Here is a 26,803-nt window from a genome sequence, read left to right as displayed (position 1 = left end):
ACTATTTCAATAATAAGTTCAAACTTCTAAGCAAAGTGTTACGCAGAATATATGTCATATATGTGCTATTTAAGTAATACGTTTACGCATATATGATACTGGGCAGCACAAGCACTAATAGGGCAGCAGTCACGAGTTGCGATAGCTGCGCGCCGCGTACTGTCGCTCGCCGCGCAGCGCGATGGGCGCGCGTTGAGATAACCGGCTGGGTGTGCTATTGCGCTGTCGTTGCACATATTATGCACACCATGCATTTATGAATATGAGAATGATTAATGACGATTCTGATGCATACTTTAGATTATATAACGAAATCTGTGGCATTTTACTTACGTCCCGTCCATTTAGTAGCCACGTGAGATTCGCCGGGGGATCGGCAGGCGGGGATGAGCATTGTGCACGAAGCGAATCGCCCGATGCGTACCATCCCTTTTCCGCCTTTATCGTTGGCTTGTCTGGAGGTAGTTCTGTGGACAAGTGAAATTTCGAGTAAATATAGGGCTTAAGTATGTAGGCTGCGGATGCGGATAAAGAATCCGAAGAAGAGTCAGCTGGTTTTTCAGACCAGGCCGCGTAGCCAAGATGCCAATCGCTTACGCTCCGTAGCGATCGAAACGCAACTGTTACTGTCGCGCTAATATGGAAGAGTGATAGAGATACATAATGGTTTTCGTTGTCGAAGCGATAGCGATTGTAACCTTGGCTAGGCCGGCTGATAGCCATATCATATACTCGTAACGGGACTTAATGTAGAACACATTTTATGTGGTGTTAAGACTGTCAGGTAGGTAGTAGACTTTCGTATATAAAAAGTTTAATAAAATTAAGGCGCAACTACTTATATAGTTTTCATTCAATACGTAAACTCGTCAGTGCCTACATAAAAACTATGTAGCATATGTAGGTAACATTCTTTAATAAGTATTACATTTTATTATACGTATTAGTAGTTTATGTGACTGCTACATAATGAAAGGCATTAAAATACGAGTGTGGGTTTATGAAACGAATGAAATGAGTTTCATAATAGTATCACACGAGTGTTTTAATGCCTAATTATGTACAGTTACATACACTGCTTTATCTATACGAAACTTTTGTTATAGTTCCTTTAAAAACAACAAAACAAATTATTTTTTACTTATAAAATAATTAAAAGATAAACTGTACGTCAAATGGCGGCAAATGAAAACTTTTTTCACGCACGTCACGCATTCGTAGTTTTTTTTAAATTCAGAGACAAATTAGAGTCGGGGTCGATTACCATATCGTCCGATACCAACTTACATGCGAGATTTGTCAATATTGTATGCAATTGTCATTTGATTTCGAATAAAACGTCATCTCAACTGATATTAGAATAGGGGTCAAATCAAATTGCTTTTTTTTCAGAGATGTTCGAAATTTGAAATGTATTACCAAATCGATTTTGATATAGTAATGAAGCTATTACCACATTTTCACAGATAAGAAATTTGCTGTAACAAAACAGTTTATCGTAATGTGGGCCATTATTTACGAATTTCGAAGGCATCATAGACAGTTTATGATATGTGTGTAAATAAAATTATTTATTTTACGGGAGATTTATATACGGGCGGTCTCCTTAGACTATTTTTGTACTCAACACGTGATCTCGTAGCACTTAGATGGGGCGATCAAACTAGCAAAGAAAATAAATAAATATTATGATTCTCTCAGTTCCCTCCAACGACAGAGAGTTAGTTTACATACTGTATGCATATAAAGTGTGATAGTGGGATAGTTTAATGTATGCAGCGTCCCAAGGCCGTTCTTAGAATAATCTCGAGGATTACACCGTGGCAGTAATTTCAGCACCTATGAGATTACTCTACTTGGTTCGTGAAGACTTTGGGCCAATGTTGGCAGTAGTTGGAAGGCTTTGGGCTAATGTTAACAGCAGTTGGGAGGCTTTGGGCCAATGTTGGCAGTGTTCGCTTCAATCTAAGATCACTACTTATTTCGGAGGTGAAACAATTGCAGACAAAATATGTTTAAAAAATTGTCTGTATAAGTGGTAATATTTTTACTTGTAAATACGTACCTTCTAAGTTGAAAGTTTATTAGATAATAGTACATTATTGCAGAGGCCGGGAAAGGGCAATTCGTGGATGAGTTTCGATTTTGCTTCCGCTTCGCGTCGTCCGACAAAGAAGACGAATCCACGAATTGCTATTCCTGCCGAGGCATATATAGTGCTTTTCTCCAAACATGCGAGGAAATAAGCTAAAATAATCATTATTTAAGCATCAAGCATCACTCAAATCAAACCTTCACATCCAAAATGTCAAAAACAATTTCCCTCTTTAATTAATTTTTAAAAGTTAAAAGCACAAACTTATTCTGCCATTCAGTACCATTCAATATTCGTTCATTCAATATAATTGCGCAATATAGTTTGTCAAACCAACTTTTCAGTCAGTAAGAACCAGGAAAACTACACCCATCCTTTTCTTTTGGGTGCTAGTACTAGTGTAAGACAAAGATAGTATGATTCTCTTTGTCTATGTTTGAAATGAGAAAGTCCTTTGACAAACTATGTAAGCTTTATGAACACGGATGAGATTTAAAAAAAATATAAAAATAATCTTTGATTTTATTAAGCAGTATTCGCACGATCATACACGTGAAATGATAGCTGATCGGGTCGTGTAGAAGCGGCTCGCGGCAATAATAATTGGCTGTTTGCGTTTATTATTATTAAAAAGTAAAAAACACTACAGTAATAAGTTATTACTGTAGTGTTTTTTTACTTCCCGTCCGCTAGAACAGGACAGCGATAGTTTGATGTTTTTTAGTTAGAGTTTGACATTAACGAAGAACTTCCCGTACTATTTTTGCTACAGTAAGGTGAACATTTCCGAGCATATTGGAGAAAATGTATATTACTGGGTATAAATAAATGTTTTATTTATTAACTCACATTTATAGATGGGTCTAACGCGAATTTTATTCAATTACTATAAAGTCTACCCCCAAACTTTTCCATACACTTTTCGTCGGGCAGTTGCACAAATCTCTGATTAGACATTTTGCTGGGACATCAGTCAGCCGCAACCACGACCAGTGAAACCTGTGTCGAAACGTCGGAATTCGCGTTAGACCGGTCTATAAATGTGAGTTAATATGTGTTCAAAACGCGAAAGTTTTATATATTATAAATGTTTTATTTATTTAATATAATTTTAGTAAGTTTTGGAAAGATACCAAAATGTATAAAAAAGTTCTCGAAAATTTTAAAACAGTTAATATTGTGGAAATAGACAAATTACATTATACGTATAAAAATGTGAATTTTGGAAGCTTTCCATCGTCAAATTATTAAGTATTTACATATACGTAAGAGGCAAATACTGAAAAGCGAGTGAAATTATACGCCCGGGGGTCACAATATACCGGTTTCTAGAAACACTTAACCAATCAGAATAAGCGAGGAGCTTAGCGGCACCCATCACCATTACGTGCTCCGACGAAAGGCCGATGAATTTGCGTTAATGAGTTTGCAATCCATATACCGGGCCACTTTGTCGCGGTACTGATAGATTTCAGTTCATTCTATTCTATCCTATTATATTCTAAAACATCAATGTAATAACTGAAGTGGCAGTGGGCCGGTCATATTAGCCGTAGAACCGATAACCGTTCTGACAAGTTCTCGAGTGGAGACCGCGCATCGGCAAACGCAGCGTAGGACGCCCTCAGACTAGATGTAGTGCTGATGACCTTCGAAAGGCGGCTCGCAAGAGCTGGATCAGAGTTGCCTCAAATCGTGCTCAATGACGTGCAATAGGAGAGGCCTATGTCCAGCAGTGGACGAGAGTAGGCTGATGATGATGATAATGTAATAAAGCTAGCTGTGTCCGTGGTTTTGCTTGTGTGTGCCATGTATCTAAGAAATGGGCATAAGCTTTGCTCCTTTTTCGGGAGGGGCGGTGATCTAAGCGGTCTCGCACAAATTCAAAAAGTTCTTCAGAGTAGGTATTTCCCTTTGACATATACAGTCCAGTATAAAAATATGGGTGCATACAACTTAGGTAATAGGGGACCATTGGGTAGTCGGGAGGCTCAGGCATACGGGCAATGGTACCCTACATCCCCTACTCAAAACTAATGTTCCATAGTTCTTAATTCGCCGACATAGGAGCTATGGGACTATTTTTGAGTATGATGAGATTGATGAGCAGACATCGTAAATGTTATAGCATTTTTGGTGCAGCAGAGTGGTGTTAACGGAATTGGTTTAGATAATTGCAACTGAAATGGTAAATTAAGGGTAATAGTAACGTAATTGACGCTAAATAATCATTAGGGTTGGAATTTTTTGTACCAATTCCGTTCACACCATTCCGCTGCACCGAAAATGCTATAAAATATACGATGTCTGTGATGAGTGAACCTATATTTTTACACTTTACTGTAAGTACATAATATCCTCCTCCGTGCCGCTACGTCACAACATACGCAAAAACCTATACCATACCCACAACATATTGACCACTTTGATCTCTCATGTGATTCTAACAATAGATCTCTGAGGATAGATCTGAAAGGTTATTTGTCCTCGTACGGTAGACTGTAATCAACGATTTCAGAAACAGTCCTGTGTGTTTATCAAAAACAAAGGTAAATCGAAGGAAATGTTTGAACACGTCCCGAAAGGAACCGAGGAAAATTATGTGGAATACATACTATAGTTAGGGTTGTCGAAGACTTAATTTTGATGTTTTTATATATATTCCTTAACGTTCTAGGTAAGAAAATTATGAATGTTACAAGTGACTTAAACAGAACTGTTCCAGATTACTAGTGCAAAAAAATTTAAATCGGCTAGCTTTTAGAGTTTACCTCATTAAGATTGTTAGCCTAGAGTATTTCTGGTCCAACCATGAAAGAATTGTTCTACATGTAGTTGTAAACTAAAATTTCCATATACATTTTAGATTATTTTTAGCAAAACCTATTAATTCGGAGAAGGAAGGGACCTAAAAAGTTCTAGTTCTCCTTCCAAAATCTAATAAAAAAGGTACCTATCAATAAAAGTATTTAATTACTGAGCCGTTTCTAAAAGTAAGTTGTTTATTGACATGAAAAACATGTTTTTTCTCAAACTTCCAGTTGCCAACCCTAGGCATAGAGAAAGCGCCCTTTGAGGAGCTTGTTCGCAACAAAACTTTACTTTGCATTGTATTTCGAACGCCAGTTTTTAACTGCCAATTTAATTTGTGAGATTTCCAGAAGTTCCCAATTTGAGTTATGATAACTTGTTTATTGAATGCTGGCTTGTAAATGCTTTGTTTCTGTTGCTTATTAAATAAGTTATGCCATGACGTTACTGGTTTAACCATATTAAATATCTAATTTGCGAATGATTTGAATTAGAATTTCGCTGGCTTCGGTCTTTCTATTTATTAGCGGTAGCGGGGCTTAGTACATATTGAGAAAAATTCATAATCATAATTCACTTGCCTTTATCCCATTTACTTGGGCTTAGCGCAGCATATTTTTCTTGTATAAACAAGTACTTCTTTAACACCCTTCATCTCATCATTCACTTGCGTTTGTTTTATATCAATTCTTACACGGTCCATCCACCTTTTAAAATTCAATTTTTGTTCCTAATTTGGTTAGCCATCAGCCCTGTTCCTAATTGAATTTTGTAACTTGACAAATCCTGCGCTGCAGATATGTTATTTATAAAATATGTAAGTAGGTAGATTATTCTTAATAAATTTGTATTTCCATTTCCATAAAAGTCCCTTTTCAATCCTTAAACTTTTAATCAATCCCTGTTTACACGGAACGTGTATCGCAATCGCAAGTTTCCGCCAACAAAATAGGCCGCTGCCATTTCAAAGGTGTTTTTCCAAGGCGACACGTCTTCCAATAACTTTATCCATCGTTAGCTCCTGAAAAAACACCCCGGAGCCAACGAACCGGCAACGCAAACACACAACTGCAGTAACGAGCCAATCAGAGAGAGCCATGGCAAATATTAAACGTCTCAGGGGGTGTGTCGTTATTTTGAATGTGCTGGAAACAGTGTCTATATGGATACTAAACAATTTCTTCACCTGGAAAACGAATACAAACACGAAAATAAAGTAACAAGTTTCCTTACAACAGTTGGAATAAATATCCATGTAAAATTAGAAACAATTTCATGTCCAACGAGGAAACCGTAACATAAAACACTTAATGGATTAAAATAAGTAAACACTGCTATAAAACTGTTTTATAGATAGGTTAATGAGGACAATGCGGCCAATTTCGTCAACAAGCATTTTTCTCTGAAACTGTACAAAATTGGTAATTTCCTCGACAAAGCAGCGATAGCTTCTAGTTTCAGGAAATTACTAATTATGTACTGTTTCAGCAAAAACGCTTGTTGACGGAATTTGCCGTATGACGGAATTGGCCGCATTCACCTCAGGTACTATATTTAGTAAGCCGAGAGGCGAAGCATGGGGGACAATTTTGTACAGTACAACATCTCTATATTACTTTACTCATGTTTGACAAATAAAATTACCTTTATTAAAATAAAATTAAATCAGTTGTATTGTACCATAAAAAGTTCAATAAATAACATAAGAAAGCCAGCAAATCAAAACAAGGAAACAATTCACCATTGTTCCATGGATTATTGTAAATAAAAATGATTACCTATTTGTTTGAGGGTTTATCAAAAATTTACGAAAAAAATAAATTACAGCGCCCAAAATTGCTCCTAATTCCCCAGACACGTAAAAAAATGTCTCGGTCGATCTCAATAAAAGCTACAGCCTCTCGATCCGAGATTATTTGGAAGTTAATTTATGTTGTAAGGTTTAGGGGACCCTCTTAGAGCTTGTACAGCGTTCAGACTGGCGATTTAAGTATACTAAGTAGATAGAGGTTTTTTAGGTAATACAAGATACCTATATAGGTATATGCGACTGTACTAGAGTGAGCTTTTAGGGACGGTTAAAAAATAAAAAATAACACTAGATGGCGCCATTACACTTTTCGCCGCCATTGACTTGATAAATAAAGTCAATACATTTGGGCCTCACACGCCACGACTTGATATGTTATACGGTTTGTTGCTTGGCCATTATGGCACTTTATTACTTCATTGACGTGGCAACGAAAAGGTTAAAAAATATTGTATTTTAATTCAGGTAGTATGCCACTCGAACGTAGTGGTTAACAAATCCCTTGGTTATCAATTTGCTACTTATTTCTACATCACAAACTCAACGTAATTTAAAAATATGCATACATTTTACACGTCGTTTATTTATTTTTTAATGATATGAGGCATACCAACAGATGGATCATTCTGATGGTAACCGATTACCGCCACCCATGGACACCTGCAACACCAGAGTACACAATTTTCTTGAAGGTTTGAAGGTCGTATCGGTCCGGAAATCCCACAAGCGACAGTTCATTCCACAGTTTATTTGGGCCATAGTTGTAAGTTGTGGGCCAAAGTTACTCGAGCTTACGGTATTGTGTGTAACGTTTTGTTGTCACGTTTGCCGCTCCAGTGTAGACCACGCTTTAGTTACGAATAAGGAGAGCGTAACATAATTATGGGGAAATCGACTTGGATTTCCCTCTTCCAGCCCCAACGCGTACAATATAATGAAAGGTAATGTAACAGATGTATTGATTCCAGAGCTTACAAATTCCGCAGTGCTTTAACGAAATAGGAATAAAAGCACATACTTAAGTGGTTCATTTAACGTACATCTTTCTTACATTTAAATTTGATTTAAGTCTGTACACCGGAACGCATAAAAAGTACCAAATAAATGATTATTATTTGTGACTCCATTTTGGATTTCACAGGTCTATAAATCCCGGTCTTTTGATAGGCTTTCATGGGGATATAGATCCAACACGTAGCTTTAATATTGGGAGCCTATAGTGTCCCACTGCTGGGCAAAGGCCTCCCCCCACTATTTCCAGTTTTCTCGATCCTGTGCTGTCTCTGGCCATTCATTTAAAAAGGAATCTAGCACGTCTCGCCATCGCCAATTGAGGCGAGACCTAATAAATATTCGTGATGCCTTACCGGGATTCGAACCAAGAATCTCCAGGCCGCGTAGCCAAAATGCCAATCGCTTACGCTCCGTAGCGATCGAAACGCAACTGTCACTGTCACACTAATATGGAAGAGTGATAGAGAGACATAACGCTTTTCGTTGTCGAAGCGATAGCGATTGTAACCTTGGCTAGGCCGGCTGGTTCGTAGGTCAATCGCTTCCAACTTAGCTAGTGGGCCGTTCACTAGGCTAAGATACCAACACAAAGACATTTGACATTCTGAAAAGTGCGAGTCGGACTCGCGTTTCTAGGGTTCCGTACATAAGTACGACTCATGCTTGACTTCACATTTCTAATAGGTTTTGCTGTCATCTATAGGTAAAAAACTATTTTTTTATTATTTTAGACCCAGTAGTTTTGGAGATAAGGGGGGGGGGGGTAATTTTTTGGCTATTTTCTTAAATAATTTCGAACCTATGTACTTCACAATTTAAAAAAAAAACATGTCCATTTTTGGATCACTATTTTATATACGTGTGCCAAATTTCAACATAGTTGGTCCAGTAGTTTTAAAAAAAATAGGCTGTGACAGACGGACAGACAGACAGACTTACGAGTGATCCTATAAGCGTTCCGTTTTTTCCTTTTGAGGTACGGAACCCTAAAAACACCAAAATGGCACCCAATCTTAATTCTCCATACCTAACAAAGCCTCAAGATTTATCAGCCCAAAGAACACCATAACTCATGAACCGAATTAAGATCTCATACCGCGTGACGTGCGTCGCCAACCTGAGTTATTTATGACGTCATAATATGCACGAAAACAGATACATTATCCCGGTTCCCCCTCACAAACGAATAATAATGTGAATAGCTACAGAGACTAAAGAAATTAAGACTGTAAACTACATGTTAATAGTGTTATTTGTAAACGTCTGTCCAATCTAATAAACCGTTGATAATCGTTTGTCCCTATCTGTCACTGTGACATTTCTTTTTGTTAGAAACATACAACGCTTAAACCAGGTAATAGGTTGCTGAATAAGGGGGTAAGGAAGTTTGTAGTGACAATGCTATCACGGGAGAATGTTTAGTGAGAATTTGGACTCGTTTAAAGTTTTTGTAACAGACGGAACTAAACCGCTTGTCGGCATGTACGTTAAGACGAATAATATTGTCTTTGGTAACCAAAGTTACCGGCGTTAGTTACTAATATAATAAAACTATGAACGCGGTTTATATCACGTATAGTGAAAATATAATACAACCCGACGTTTCATTCCCTTTACAACGTTTGTGGTATAGTATTGTATGTAATGTAATTAACTCTTTATTGTACAAATTAACACACAAAAACACAAATATGGCACATGATCTCTTGATGTTCTCATGATCTGTTCCAATTAACCTCTTTATATATTTCTCTTTTTATATTTTATGTTGTCTACAACATCTGCCTGTCTCTGCATTAACCTAATTCACAAAACATTAAGCCAATCACGTCTAGCACAACTTGAACTTAACGCTCGTAAGAAACATGGGTCATTAGAGCTCATACTTATATTGATTCTGAACCAGTTGTGAATTTTCTTCAAATGATGTTTTTATAACGTGCGCGCCGGGAACTACGTGATTATTTGCGGGTGGATGGAAACTGGATTATGTGGGTGAGAATATTGAGTACCATTTAAAACAAAACTTCAGTGAAACCCAGACATATTATTAAATACATTAAAACGGGTCAGTAAACATGTCGAGCAATTTTCGACTTTATCAGGCGTGGGTCACTCCGCGATTTCGTCGCTTTGCTACAGGAAGCTACAAGAACATACGTTCCACACCAATTTTAGTGGCTAGCCATAAGCCGCGCGTAGCGCTGTCGCCACCTAGCGGCCATATCTGTCCTGATCGTAACAGACGCGTTTTGTTAAAGAGTGAGTCTTCTGTACCTAGTACTATTATTTATTCTGTGACTTTATATACGTAGCCCGTTTTAATACCTATATTGAATATAGCTATTTAAACTGTAGTTGTGAATGGTTTCCTAGATTGCACTGAGAGAACAAATTAGAAATGAGGAGTTCCGCAAGGTCGTTGACTTCACAGAGTTGCCAAGAAGCCTATTAAAATTTTAAACTTTAAGAAATAATCTTACTTTGACAAAAAATGGGTCTGTGACAATTTCGAAGATCACTTGAAGACATCCCTCAGATAAAACGGAAGAATCGTCTTTATTTAAACTTAAACGAGAATTAATGTTTGTTTACCAACTCTCTGTTTGTGTAACTCTCTTTGTATTCGTTCAATGTAGGTATCTCTACTCTCTGCTACAGATGTAGTGTATAGTTATTTTCCATCGTATTTTCTCGGGTACGTTCGTATTTGTCATGCTACTTCAGTCAACCTCAGTACTTTATGTACTAAGACTGACTGAAATAGCAAGACCCGTTCGTACGTTTCTGTGAAAATACGATGAAAACAAATTATGCACTATACATCTGTACTTTATTATTAGTTGTTTTGTTAAATAAAGTATTTATTACTTAGGAACTTTTTATTTATTTATTTTAATCGTTATTGCACAATACATGAAGGTACAAATGGCGGACTTAAGGGCATAAGGCATTCTCTACCAGTCAAGCAATGGGTTAAACCAGTAATTTGAACAAAGAACAATTTTTCTGACGACCTACAGTTGGCGATAGGCTACTTAATAACTAAACTTATCCGAAGAAATCAGATGTAGGAGTAGGTACCTACTTTACATACAGACACCAAAAGCTCAGTTTACATAGGCAGTTCCCCGTTGACACCCTTTGGGTACGAAATCCTAAAAAATAAGAAATATAAATACACCGGTTTTCTTAGACGTTTTTACCGCAACAGGGGCTTAAGTTTACTTGTACATAGCCCCAAAAATTCACGATAACTGAAACCGTTTGTAAGAAAATTCAAAAATAAAGCAGGGTATTAGGGAATGTTAAACCCGTGAGGCTCTGAGTCTCCCGAAACAAATTCAGGCGGATAAGGGGACTTACGATGAATATATGTAGGAGATCTGTAACCGGTTAGCCAGTGTTGGAATAAGGAAAGGACGGTTGGTGCACGTTGTGAGATGAAGAGGGAAGTAAGGTAGATATTATTATTATAAGCCTATACAGTCAGAGGGCCTACCGCGAACCATGTTCGACGTGTTGCCTCCCTGTCACACTTACGTACGAATTTACAAGTGCGACAGAGAGATAACACGTCGAACGTGGTTCGCGGTAGGCCCTTAACTATTAATTAATCTGTGAAACAGTGCTGGGCAAAAGGCCCGTCGATTTCCATTCGTCTCGGCTTTGAGCAATCTCCGGCCAGTCGTCTATTCCTATATATGCGTCCAGCAGCCGTATTCGAACAATGAGATACGTCAAATACTAGACATTGAAACGATATGGATTAGATATGTCAGTGTTAAACAAGTTTCAAAATTGACATTTCTTCAAACAAAAACGTCACTTTTGACACTTGTTTGACACTGACATATCTATTCAATATCATTTCATATCTAGTATTTGACGTATCTCATTGTTCGAATATGGCTGCAGGTCATCCCGCCAACTCCGTCTGGGCTTACCAGATCCTCGCCCGTCTTGCGGCACCCATTCCGTGGTAATTTTGGCCCATCTTTGTGGGTGCATGCGGCAGACGGCAGACATGGCCGGCCCGGTCAGGCAGGTCTATATAAGGTCAGTATAAATTAGGTTGGTATATGGCTCAAATTATTTTCATGGTAAGGCATGGTGGAACCTGAATGTTTGGGCGTGCTTAGCTGTCTTCGATATACTGTATTGATGTGTATTGTAAAGTCAGCGTCAAAAGTAGCGGATCAGAGACGCAGAATTGAATAGACAAGAGAAAACGGGAAACCTAGTATTATCTCAGCCAAATAAAAAATAATGTGTCGTATGAGGAAATTAAAAGACTGGCATTAGAAAGAAATTATTAGCGATTACTGAACCGACAAGAGACAAGTTCTTGTTATGATGATGATGAAACCTTCCTCAAGAATCACTCCGCATGAAAATCCGTTCAGTAGTTCTTGATCTCATCGTGAACAAACATACAAACAGACGCGGCGGGGGACTTTGTTTTATAAGTAGTGATACTGCCGTATTCGAACTTCAAGATATTCATAAGAGACGACACGTACTAGATCCATTCTAGATACTTATACAACTAGTTCTCTTTTGCAGCGCAATTCGGGCAACCAATGTCACTTTTACGTTAGATAGAGTAAGATATCTATTAGATGTGAATGGCATCTCTAAGTCATATCCTGTGGAAACCGTTCAAGAGTATCTCCAGAATCGCGCAAATGTCAAATTTAACATATCGTTAAGCATATCGTTATCGTGTCTTGGTGATGTCTAAAAGGTATCGAGATAGTTAATAGATGTCCATTTAAAAATCCGAATCGGGTCCATAGTGAAGATTGATGATAATTTCGATGGTAAAATTCCGCTATCATCTCATAACTCACGCAGGCACAAGGACTGAAATTCAAATATCGCGCCAGCCGGCCAGCGAGCGTCCTCAATTTGGCTTTGCTATGCACGCCGGCCGATTCTAAGTGGTCGAGTCTGCTCTCGAATTAACGTACTAGAGTGCTTGTTTTTATGCCTTTTTGACATAAATATGAGAGTGGGTTGATAAAGTTTTTTCGGTTTGCTATTCAACATTTTAATTTTAGTATATTTTAGGTATATACGTTTAAAGCTGACGCTAGATTTTAATAAATCCTTAGAACTGCCTGCCTGCGATTTTATACCGTTTCATTTGTTATAGAGTCGGACCAAAAAAAGTCTGCAGCGGATTTGATAGCCCACGCAGTGCAAGTGTCATTTATACGTCATAATTTCATAGAAGTTTGACGTTTAAAATAACACTCACTGCGTGGGCTATCAAATCCGCTGCAGACTTTTTTGGTCCGACTCTACTCTGATAGTGGCGTATTGTTTACCTATGAAGCGGGTTGAAAGTGATATGTTTTGACCTTTACTTTCCTTTTTTTTACGATAAGTAGTGAATGATAAATATCAACAGTAGTAAGTCAATAATATCATATCTAAATTTTATTGACGTACCTAAGTATTTATAATATAAATAATATCTAGCAGTTGTTACCCTTATTATTTTAGGGGGCTAATTAAAATGGAATAAAGGAAACTAGTACATTACTTATAATACATTTATTTGACTAAACGACAAATATCTAAGTTTAGAAGTGTCAAATGTTAACTCATGACATTATAATATATTAAATAGCCTCGGCTAGCTTCTACAGACTTAACTAAAAATATGAGAGCAAATGTGGGTTTGGCGGCTACATTTTTTATGGTTGGGCACTCTGGGTATGTGGTATAAAAAATAAGGAAAATTGTTTAAAGTAAGTTGGGCGCCTTGGAGAATATAATAAATTGGTTGTCTCTGACCTTTTAAGTAGTGACATTAGAAGGAAGGTACCACTGCCGACACACTAATGGAGACTCATGTCGCAGTGCCTCTGCATCCATGGTAGTTGTAGTAATAGCGAACAGGCCCCGACCGCCGGTACACCAAGCTGGCTGGGGGCTGCCTTACAGCCAAACTGTAGACTAAGTGGTAGGCCCTGTAACGAGTTACAGGTAGTAAGACAGGGTTCACAGACTTTTGACAAGCTGGAACCTAAATAAAGGAGAAAAATCGGTTCATGATTTAAAGAGCGGACCCCCGCATGGGCGTAAGGATTACGAATTCAAAAACAAGTAATTAACTTACCCATCGAGGAGAAGCGGCATACGTGGCCGGGATTGACCAGCATGTCGACTCGATGAGGCCTCCACCAACACACCATCGTCTCACAGGACTTCCATATAGGATAAAAATCCGGGACTGTGAAATAAAATTCACCACGCTATTAAATGGAATCTTATGCACAAAACCCACTGCAGAAATCACCAAAATACTCACTTAAAAAGAAGATGTCTCCCGATGGGAATTATTATAGCTATAAACAGCTTTCATACGGCGAAACACCGCAAAAGAAAACGGTCCACGATCTTCATTTTGACAGGAAGAATAATGACAGACCAAATGGCAGAGTTGCCACAGCCCGAACTGGATTCGTGCAATCCTAGGTGATTTTGAAAAGAAAACATTACCTATCTTCTTTACTTATTTGGACTAATATTAAATAGAAAGAAAAAACAATATTTGAAGACAATTTTAATTTACAAACCCCTTTCGATTAAAAAAATAAACAAAATGTAGGAAGGCACCGAAATTATTTTTAATCTAGCAACCCGGACCATGTTGTTATCGACTGGGCTCGCTAGATGGCGTTAAGGGTATCGAACGAAGACGGGTCACGTACTAAACAGTATTGAAAAAATGCAGAGTTAAAATTTTATTGTTACAGTGCTCCCCTACCCGAAGAAAATTTTGACAACGGCAAAATTTTGAGCTGGCCCCCAGCTCGCAAAACCACCCTCTCATTTTCTAGACGAAGTCCCAAAAAAAAAATCGACACTAAAGGCATAAAGGAAAGCAACGACCACCCAATTCGAACCCACGCATTAAACTATAATAAAAAAAATAAGCACAGCCGAGCTGTGCACAAGTTACCACCTACAAACTATAATATTACTGTACTGTAATATACACTATGATACCCTAAGCGTATATTAACCTAACGAAACTAACGCTAATAAGCGAAGCTGCAAAGCTCCCTACCTACGCACTGCATCGCTGTATATCTTGGCGGCGCAGCGAGCGACCTGGGTCGCGGGCTGCACGTCCAAATTATATGGCGGAATGTGCGTAAGGTAACAGATTAATCAATAATCTGTGGTAATGACTGAGTACAGTCAATTACCCATATGAGTTAAGGGCAGTGTCCGATAGCTCGGCTAAAGAGCCACTGAGCTACCAGTCGACACTCCTCACAGGAACACTGGCCCTGCAGTGCGAAATCAGGGATTTCGCCCTGCACTGCCAACACTCACTGTGGATAGACGGCCTATAGCCAGGTAAAATTTAACTAACTAAGATCGGTGACTGCTATTTTACACCATTCAAGTAACGCGCATTTATCAGGCCGTGCCTTAAGTCGACACAGGTCTGAACGCGGAAACGAGACAAAACGCAACACAACGATACGTTGACCAGCTGTGTCTGAACGACAGGCAGACGGTAACGTTCGAAACAACACGAGACACACAAGGAAGTCGACTGTACAGGCTCCATTTCAGGCAATGCAAGTCTGTCAGTCTGACACACAAAAATCCGATGTTTGCGGACGACGCTTTAAGGCGTGTACCGCATAACAACCCCCTAACATCAACATTAACGTTCACGCATATGATTTAAGTCATACCGCAAAGCGTTAACAAGGAAGATGGCACTGCTATTAAGAGCCTGACGGTTTAAAGTCCGCCAGAACCCGACCAGCCAGTGCCGATTGGAATGCTGGTTTAAAGCGCCAGCACCCCGGTAAAACACGCGAAGAGTCTTTAAATCGTCCTCTCCGCCCACCAACAACAAACAAACCACGTGACTGAGTTACGTTTGCTCAGACACGATCGAAAGAAAGTAATACGTAAACAAAACTCCTGCACGCAACACATAAAAAAAAACTCCTACCGAAACATCAACAACAAAAAAAAACTGCACGATCACCGATATTAAACTAATAAGTAAGTATTTACTTCACTGAAAGTAGCAACAATAAGGAAAAAACTCGATTTAAGTCGAGACAATAGATAAGGAAAAGTAGGTAATAAACATAACTCCCGTACGAAACCACTTTCAAAAACCACTACAATAAGATTCGACCTTAAAGGTAAACCGCTATTTGAATATCGGTAAGTTATTTAAAAAAAAAACGTAAGTCAACAACAATAATTGTGACTGACTGTACCCAACCACGTCAAGAAACTATTTAATATTAATTTTATTTATTTTAAACTTCAACTCCAAACATCCCGTAATAAACTTAATAAATGTAAACTCCTGCTGACTGTACTTCACTATAACCTCCAAATTTGCTCCCTTTACATTATGTAATAAATTTATAATACGGTCCATCCTTTCAAACAAGATTACCATAGTAGTACAATTACCAGTAACTAATCCTCACATCAAGTATATAAAAAAAAACAATGGAAATTAGGTATTACATTTTTAACACTACTACTAACCCTCCAGCAAATCATAAACTTTTGTTTGAAAACAAGTCACCAAAAAAAAATTGAAAGTAAAAAGTAAATTAAAGTTTAACCACTTAAGTACCTCACTACCCGGTAAGGGTTTAATCTTTTGTGAGTGACTCTCCGGTAAAACATGATATAAATCACAAAAAAATACAATAGTCAAAACATAGTGTGTCTGCTATCCGGTAAACTACAACGTCTTTTATGAAGTAAAACTTTTAACATTAAGAGATACTAAGGAAATACATCTATAAAATAAATTGTGTTTATGACAATTGTCTAAAATTGCTTTAAGTTAATAACATCTGGAGTTTAAATACCAGCAAATGAATAAGTAATTAGACTACAACTCCTTTACAGTACAACATAAGTATATAAGTAGATAATTGACAACATGTGGCTGTCCTAACCACAATTAAATAGTAATTATTTTGAATATTGCAGTAAACAAAAGTAGGTACAATAAAGCAAACAGGATGTCCAACCATAAGTTCCTTTAGCTAACTTATATGTGACTAAAGGGTGCTCGCCAAAAGAAAAGCCCCGCGATGGGTGACACTGATACCATTATTACTTTAGGGGGCTAATTAAAATGGAATAAAGGAAACTAGTACATTACTTATAATACATTTATTTGACTAAACGACAAATATCTAAGTTTAGAAGTGTCAAATGTTAACTCATGACATTATAATATATTAAATAGCCTCGGCTAGCTTCTACAGACTTAACTAAAAATATGAGAGCAAATGTGGGTTTGGCGGCTACATTTTTTATGGTTGGGCACTCTGGGTATGTGGTATAAAAAATAAGGAAAATTGTTTAAAGTAAGTTGGGCGCCTTGGAGAATATAATAAATTGGTTGTCTCTGACCTTTTAAGTAGTGACATTAGAAGGAAGGTACCACTGCCGACACACTAATGGAGACTCATGTCGCAGTGCCTCTGCATCCATGGTAGTTGTAGTAATAGCGAACAGGCCCCGACCGCCGGTACACCAAGCTGGCTGGGGGCTGCCTTACAGCCAAACTGTAGACTAAGTGGTAGGCCCTGTAACGAGTTACAGGTAGTAAGACAGGGTTCACAGACTTTTGACAAGCTGGAACCTAAATAAAGGAGAAAAATCGGTTCATGATTTAAAGAGCGGACCCCCGCATGGGCGTAAGGATTACGAATTCAAAAACAAGTAATTAACTTACCCATCGAGGAGAAGCGGCATACGTGGCCGGGATTGACCAGCATGTCGACTCGATGAGGCCTCCACCAACACACCATCGTCTCACAGGACTTCCATATAGGATAAAAATCCGGGACTGTGAAATAAAATTCACCACGCTATTAAATGGAATCTTATGCACAAAACCCACTGCAGAAATCACCAAAATACTCACTTAAAAAGAAGATGTCTCCCGATGGGAATTATTATAGCTATAAACAGCTTTCATACGGCGAAACACCGCAAAAGAAAACGGTCCACGATCTTCATTTTGACAGGAAGAATAATGACAGACCAAATGGCAGAGTTGCCACAGCCCGAACTGGATTCGTGCAATCCTAGGTGATTTTGAAAAGAAAACATTACCTATCTTCTTTACTTATTTGGACTAATATTAAATAGAAAGAAAAAACAATATTTGAAGACAATTTTAATTTACAAACCCCTTTCGATTAAAAAAATAAACAAAATGTAGGAAGGCACCGAAATTATTTTTAATCTAGCAACCCGGACCATGTTGTTATCGACTGGGCTCGCTAGATGGCGTTAAGGGTATCGAACGAAGACGGGTCACGTACTAAACAGTATTGAAAAAATGCAGAGTTAAAATTTTATTGTTACACAGTATACCAATAAATTATATTATATTACATTATAAGGTATACAATAAATTTATTTATTACAATACAATATTATTAATAAATGCAGAACAATGATACAATACAAAATAAATCCCAATAAATACATCCTACGTACATAACTGTATTGACTATTAGGCACTGGTCCCACCGCGAGCTAGTAAGCTATGAGGCGATATTTATAGTTACTCGCCCAGCGGTGAGCTATAATATAAATATCGCCGTGTTTCTTTTATTTACACGGGAGTGCTTATCTTTTGTTCGTGTTTATAGCCGATAGCTCATAGCTTACTAGCTCGCGGTGGGACCAGTGCCTTATGGCTGTAGTGTGTTTTAAGAAAGTTAAAAAAGAAAGAAAGATTATTAGGTTTTTGCTAGCTGGAAACGAGTTTTTGTATAAAAATATACAAAAACCGAAAGTGTAAAATAACCTAAAAACTGTTAAAAATAGTAGGTACCTATTACGATACAATTGCGAAAAATATTAAGTATTTGTCAACCAGCCGCCATCATTATTTTCCGTCAGTTTCCGAATTCAAACAAAGCAGGGCCGGATTAATTAATCAACGTGTCAAATCACACAAAATATTGTTTTTTTTTCGTTCAATATGCAATGTTTCTCAACACAAAATCTATTAAATTAAAAACTTGAATTTGTGAAATAAACTAAACCAATTGCTTAATACAAATAAAAATATAACCGTCAAACCGGCGGCCATCATAAATTCCGTCAACTTCCGAATTCAATTAAAGCAGGGCCGGATTCAATAACGTCTCAAATCACGCCATGAAACTCACTCGTAAAACGCCACGCGGCCGGCCCATCTAGCGAAACTTTCACCCACAAATGTGTTTTTCTTGTACCCACTTCGGATATTTCACCTATTTTACATTCGAGAAAGGTTTGGCTGTAAAACCGGAGTTAAGGTAATACAGGATCGTGGAGTTTTCGTGCGTGATATGTTATGGGTGGTTGTGGTCGGAAAGGTGTTTTAGAATTCGTTTACATAAATGGATTCGCTTTTGATTCTGCTGTTCATCAGTTGTTTTACGCAGCATTCTGTTTCGTAACTTATTTAAGAATAACAGCCGTATTCGAACAATGAGATACGTCAAATACTAGATATTAAAACGATATGGATTGGATATGTCAGTGTCATAAGTGACGTTTTTGTTTGAAGAAACGTAAATTTTGACACTTGTTTGACACTGACACATCCAATCCATATCGTTTTAATATCTAGTATTTGACGTATCTCATTGTTTGAATACGGCTGTAAATCTATTGACAACCTTAATGTAACGAAACACATGTTGTGTTATCCGGTGAGCCCCAAAACTCCTTTCATTTCTCAAGGTCACGCGTTCTTTAAATAGGACCTTTATTTACATTTAAAAAACTGGCCCAGTGAGTGTCGGGCCACGCATAATGGAGAGTTTCATATGATATGGGTATGGAGGTTCAAACCATACGTTATAAAAAGACATACCACCAAGAGAAAAAAAAAAAACTATGCGCCTTCTTTGGCACAGGTGCCTTAACAGTAAATTAAAAAAGCGAATAGGTAATTATATTTCCAATTCAAAACAAATTATGTATTATACAAATCAATACAATACAAAACCTAAGGACAATATGTGATCGTGCTTTTACGAGTATTGTACATCGTAAAGATACATGGAGCAGGCTAATTGGGGGGATCTTCGGGTAAACAAGGGATGAACTAACTTAAGTAACGCTTTAGGGTTCCATCCCCTTTGATTATGTCAAGCACGACTTAGGCTTAAACTTGAATGCTTTCTGTTTTGTAAGAGTTATTCCAACTTTGAACGTTGGAGCAACAATTTGTATAGAATGTCTATTTTAGTTCAACTATCAAATATCAAGAATGGCGTACAAAATACTTGAGGGCATGTGGTTGTGTAAACTGTAAGTTTTCAATAGAGGTATACTAAACATTAATGTATCTTCGTAGATGATGCCAAACATTATTAAAAGGTATGTTACAATAATTTTGTACCTACCTTACGTATTTAGATACTAACAGAGTTTACAAATATTGTTGAACTGTTACCAGTTTTATTGTGAATTGAGTTAATATGTGATTTATTGATTTTTTGCCGATTTTACACATATAAGACTAATTTTTTAGCTAATCTGATTATAATACCTAACAGTAATTTATCATTCGACCGGCATCAACGGTAAGATATAAGAGAGTTTCTTTTTTATTAAATTCGGTAAATATAATAAACATTTGAGTTTCTAACGCAAGTAGAATTAATATAAAAACAATGCAGTAATCTCGCCTTTTCCTCCCCAGCTCAGAAAGCACTACATTCCCGTTCCAACTGAATATTAATGTTTTATATTTTCGCCAATCTAATATTCCAAATTTAAATATCGCATCGCCTTAACGCGGTAGCGTCGGTCCGGATTTGAATTACAAAGTCAACCCGCCTTTTCGCGGCGCTACCTTTGACGTTACCTCTATCGCTCGCAAAATTCGAAATATGAGGTTACTACGCTAAAGTGGTTACCGCCTACTGTGCTTTGTAAGTCCGGCCTTGGTTTTAATATTGTGACTTATACGTAAGGTTTTGGGCGTAAATATAGAATTTTTCATTGCATATCACATTTAACTGATGGTTGGGCGCGTGTTTACTTTTTTACTGTTTGTGATAAAATAACTCGGAATGAAATATTTTCAGCAAAAATAAAATGTTGAATAATATTGTAAAAGTAATTTTTTAAACAAATTAAAACGATTCAAAAATTGCAATGTTCAAGCAAACTGCACCGATCAAAGGCAGTATTTTATTAACTTTGCGGGCACTCAATAATTATATGGACAAACTGGTAAGGGCCAAATTGAAATTCGGTGTACGCGTTAGGTCCTTAGAAATCCGTATTCACGATTGTTGGTCCGAATTAATTGGATTTGATTACTGTCGTTGTAGAAACATCGCGCTTTATCCAATTTATCCAGCATATAAATGTTTAAATCACAGAAATTACGAAAAAACTACTGAAACCTTTGATTAACTTCTACTACAAATCTAATTTCATTGGCTTCTATAATCAGCGCCAAAAGCATTATGTAAATAAACTTATTTGCAAACATATTTATAAGAAGATTTGAATTAGCATTTAAAAATTGGACTCTTTCAAAGATATATTCGGTTAAATTCAAGAGAACGGCGTGACGATTTAGCTGAGTTGTCAATTTAGAAGATTGAATAGGGGGGTAATTTTCTCGAAATTGTATTTTCTATAATACTTTAGGTAGTCGTACTGATGAGGGCAAGCATTCGTGAGGGCGACAACCTTAAGGCGCAGTGAGTTTAGGTCCTTCTCCGAACCCAAATGCAGCTAAAGGGGCCCACTGATTAACAGTCCGCCGGACGGTATCCGCCTGTCAGTTAGTAGTAGTACAAAATTTTGACAGATCCGAACAACTGACAGGCCGATACCGTCCGGCGGACTGTTAATCAGTGGGCCCCTTAATTGAGCACTGAGTGGACGGCCGTGCGTGCCCGGGATCGTGGATGTCATTGCTATTGATTTTTAGTTATTTTTAAACAAAAAAAGTAATTTTAGTTTGACCAAAATTAACATATCGCATTTTTAGAAGCAATTTTCATGCTAAAAGCTTTCGTGCAAAAATGGTAAAAAAATACCTAATGGTGCGTTTCAGTCCCATGTTCGTGATTTTTTTTTCTACCGAGTTTTAAATTCGGGTTTGGAATCAATGAAGTTACTACAGAAAGGTCTCAAGATTGCTGTAATATTTTACGGCAACCTTATTATAATCCAAAAAAGCGCTTCGATTTTTCGAAAAATCTGTTGGCTGAATCCACTTCACCTTAACAAATTATGTAGGTACTAACTATCAGTTCAAGAAAGTACAAGCACGCTGACTGATAGACGGATATGCGAAACATTCAAAACCTACGTAATCAATAAAAGATACAGTAGAATTTTATACGACCGTGAAGGTAAATTTCCAGAAAATACTTATCTAAAATAGACCTTAAGTTTTACTAAGTACAAAGTGTAAAAACTAGTGATGTACCGACTATTGATTTGGCCGACTAGCCGACTAATCGGCGCTCGAATGGCCGATTAGTCGGCCGACTAGTCGGCTAGTCGGCCAGATCATTAGTTTCGTATAAGTTCAGGCGAAAAACAATAGTTTTGCTCTTTTGGTTGCGCTATTCATATATTAGCTTGGCTAAAAGGTGTTCTCGACAGGTTCAAAGACCTATCACAAGAATCCTCGTTCAATTTCTGTCTTTCTTTTATTTTGCGATCCTGAGCAGACCGTCAGTAGGTACAACTTGTAGGAGGTATTTCCAAGGCTCTATTTCTCGTACGTAGTTGCCAGTTAAGAACCTATCCCCTGTGGTCAGCGTCTTTATGAGCAACGTGCCCTGTTTATAAGTCTCTAAATTTTGCAATTACATTAACCACCACCACCATGGCTCCACCATTAAAAAAAACAAAAACTGAATTATAATAAAATCCTTTAAGTATAAAACTTGGCCATAAAATTACACGAGAATCAGTTGAGATCGACCTGTAGAGGAATACACCAGCCCACCGTGATACGATAACGACCAAACGGTCAATGATATGAACAACAATTTTCACACCCTGAATAGGTATTTTGGTAAAATAGACATAAAACATATGGTAAATATTGACTGTTGGTTTCTTTTTTTCTACTTTTCTTTCACTTATAAAGTGCCGACTAATCGGCCATTTTTGCCGACTAGTCGCCGACTAATCGCCGACTACAAATATGGCCGGATAGTCGGCTTTCCCGACTAGTCGGCGACTAGTCGGTACATCCCTAGTAAAAACTAAGTTCAAAAATATTCCTTAAAAGATCTCAGTCATCCGTCATTCGATTTTATATGATCCGGATGATTTATACCGATGCGATCGTCCCGCCCGGCCGGGCCGGATAATCGATATCATGCTGCACCTTTATTACCGGTCTAGCCTAGGGCTGCGAACCCGGATATTCAATAGAGCAACCATCCTTCTCTGTGACACTTAAATTTTAACTCTGGAAACCAAGTGTCGTGTCATATAGACACACCCATGCTGAGCGGCACCATATTTGGTGTAGGTATCTGTAATTAATTACTTTGTTGATTCTTGTTTCCATGTAAAATGTTTTACGCCAAATAGATAGTTTATAATTATTTCCTTATATAGGTGACCTTTTTTTAAGCACTCCGCACACTGTTATTTTAAATGCTTCTAGTGGACCATCGATGTACCTACGATAGATATAAATAGAAATGGAAATATTACACTTTATCCCTTGTTCTATATGACGTGTTGTTCTGGTTTTACTTGTCTCGTTCAGTAAAGAACGAGAGACCTGAGATTTTATGATTTTTTATACATAGTTAAAACGAGCATAATAATTTTATTTTACGTTATTAAAGCTAGGCAAAAAGAAACCAAAATGGAAGTAAAACCAATTTCAACATCACTACATTCCTTTTATTTCAAAATAAGTATCCCTAAATAGTATTACCAAAGATAAAGAACTACAACAAAGATTCGTTTACACTGAGAGTTTACACGACAGAACGAAAAAAATACGTGTATTTTTTAACGCAGAATTATGTCAGGCGGGAAATATCGTGATATTTCCTGCCTGACATAATTCTGCGTTCTAAAATCAACCAGAATTCATTCTACAGCCACAATAATTCGATAAAGTGATTTTGACTAAACAACGTAACGTGCACCCACAAACGAAACACAGCCGACCAAACGCTTCAATCACTCCACGCTCCGCGGTTACCCGGTTATCCGCCCCGAAATCCGGTTACCCACCACCGGATGCGGCAACCCTGGCCGCCCGTGACTATTGCCCCCAATGCAACTTTGCGTGATATGAATTTCTGACAAGTTCTTTCCAATATTTTTTAATTCTGCCTTTACTGGGTAATGGCCGCTGAATTTATCGGTTCCGTGAAGAGTCGATTGTGTGAAATATTTAAACGGTTTAATGAGCCAATGATGATGCGTTAATATGATTTCGTGGTTACTTTTATTGGTTTTTATATAGCGTTCGCTTTCAGAATACTTAAATAATCGTTTAATGTACTTTATAATAGTTAATAATGATAAAGTATGCTATATTATGGTATGCCGACTATTGCTTGAACAATATAATTCAGCATTTAAGAGATGGTATATGGTGAGTATTTTTTTACGCAAAGTACCATATCAGTCATAATAAAGGATACTTATTTGTAAGAAAAGAAGATGACTGCAGATTTTTTTGAAAACCACATTCTCGAAATGTCGACGTTCGTTGTGTACGCACTCCTTCATCATCATCATATCAGCCAGAGGATGTCCACTGCTAGAGATAAGCCTCTCAAAGAGTGCCACAATGACCGGCCTTGCGCCACCTGACATCCAGCGGACTCCCACGACCTTTACCAAGTCATCAGTCCACCTTGTGGGGGGTCTACCCACGCTGCGCCTCCCGGTACGTACGCACACCTTCAACCTTCCACATATACCGAAATTAATACATTACATTGAGTGAAAATCCTTTGGTAGGTAATAGAATATCATATGCACGATGCTCTGCCTGGCCAGCGAGCCTTTGTAGCTAAATACTTACTAATCAATCCGCAATACTCACGAAACTAAAGCACCCCTCCTCCCGCGTATCGGAAATCTACTGCTGGTCACCCTGTATTTAGATGACTGTACAGACAATGTATCCTATGAATGTCTTTAGAATACATTGTCTGTGAATAATATGCATAGATGCATGAATATCATATAATACCATATAAATACCGGTATATGGTTTGCTCTCGAGAAATGACGATAAGCAATGTACTTACTGGTCGGGCAAATCTTTGAGCTAAATTAAAGGAATTGGTTCTCTCCCACCCCTACCATTACTTCAAAATATACCTACACTAATATGATAAATTTTAATCTGCAGGATTTGCAAACTAAAACCGGTTTCAATTACTTGACGTTTCTAATCTGCTAACTACTGCACATCAATCACCCGACTGTGCACTCTAAGCCGAAGGATCAACATCGAATTTAGCTTATCAGAACGCGTCAATCAGTATTACAAAGAAGAATCACCGACTTTGCGTCTCGCACGCAGTGACAGACAGATTGGCCTCCGACAAATGTTTTGTTACAAAAAAACCGCTTTTCGAAAATGGATCTTGTCAGTGGGGGTTAAAGTTGGATTTTGGTTGGGCGTGATATGCAATCAATGTCATGTGATGTCGTCGTTTAGAGTGATTGTTTCAGTGTGTGACAGATGAGCTTTTTGTAGCGTTTAAGTGCTTAATGTGCATAAAGTCAGCAGAAATTGTGGAGGTCGTTAAATGCTTCCCTGTTTATACGCCGAACCACGCCGTACACGCGTAGCATTTAGATTCACCATCATCATCATCATCTCAGCCATAAGACGTCAACCGCTGAACATAGGCCTCCCCCTTTTTTGGAGGGTGAATGCCATAATCGCCACGCTTGGCAGGTGGGTTGGCGATCGCAGTCGAGTAGGTAAACCGAATTTGAGGGACGCTGCTGTCCGTCCACCGGTGGTCTTGGACGTGGTTTAAGGACATACCCGGGTCCTGGACGTAGTTTAAGGACATACCCGGGTCCATTAGTATTCGCATTTAGATTAAATTATACAATAATTTGATAAAGATTTGACGACCTAATCACCTAATGCATAAAACACATGAAGTGCAAGTAAAATGTACTAAAATTTATATAAATTTTAGGGTTCCGTACCTCAAAAGGAAAAACGGAACCCTTATAGGATCAGTTTGTTGTCCGTTTGTCTTCCCGTCCGTCCGCCCGCCTGTCTGTCAAGACTCATTATCTCGGGAACGCGTAAAGGTTCGTATCGAGTTAAAATTAAAACCATATACTCAGGTCTAAGGCCCTTTGAAGCTGTAAAAAAAAAAAACTTGAAAATATACGTATAATTATTTCGAGTAAGTCTTGAGAGTGTCTACCTATGTGTTCACAAAATATAGAAAAACCTATTACTATTACTTATTTTCCAAGTTAAACCAATTAATTCACCTGATATCTCGTACCTACTAACACAAACTATCATAAACACAATTACACAACCTCAAACGTTACACACACCAACTTAATAACCGCGCACGCGACCCAAGAATTATTTGAAATAGAAATATTCGTAGAACAGTTGATTATATTCTCTCAGCTATAAAACACAGTTATCACGTGGCATGTGACACCGCAAAACACCGCGGCACCCTGCCATTAGCAATGCAAATGCCGGGACACATGTGAGAAAGAATTCTCTCTCATGTTAGGTACACGGTTGTGGCGCTGGTAAGTTTAATATGAAATGTGATATCTGATATTAAAGGTTTTGGGAGGTTCGTAAGTCCTTTTTAGGGTTCCGTACCCAAAGGGTAAAACGGGACCCTATTACTAAGACTGCTGTCCGTCCGTCCGTCCGTCTGTCACCAGGCTGTATCTCACGAACCGTGATAGCTAGACAGATGAAATTTTCACAGATGATGTATTTCTGTTGCCGCTATAACAACAAATACTAAAAACAGAATAAAATAAAGATTTAAGTGGGGCTCCCATACAAC

At 37.9% G+C, this 26,803-nt stretch overlaps 1 protein-coding gene across 1 annotated transcript in view; it reads right to left on the bottom strand.

The window, feature by feature from the left end:
- LOC134665745 (uncharacterized) overlaps nucleotides 1-26,803 on the bottom strand; it is a 286,311-nt gene that overhangs the window by 91,439 nt on the left and 168,069 nt on the right. Inside the window, exon 4 of the mRNA XM_063522719.1 lies at nucleotides 334-467. Within this exon, the coding sequence (XP_063378789.1) occupies nucleotides 334-467 (134 nt within the window). The remainder of the gene's footprint in view (nucleotides 1-333; nucleotides 468-26,803) is intronic.

The sequence above is a fragment of the Cydia fagiglandana genome, chromosome 7 (genome assembly GCF_963556715.1).
Source record: "Cydia fagiglandana chromosome 7, ilCydFagi1.1, whole genome shotgun sequence".
Lineage (NCBI taxonomy): Eukaryota > Metazoa > Arthropoda > Insecta > Lepidoptera > Tortricidae > Cydia > Cydia fagiglandana.
This window is presented reverse-complemented; position numbering and strand designations above follow the sequence as displayed.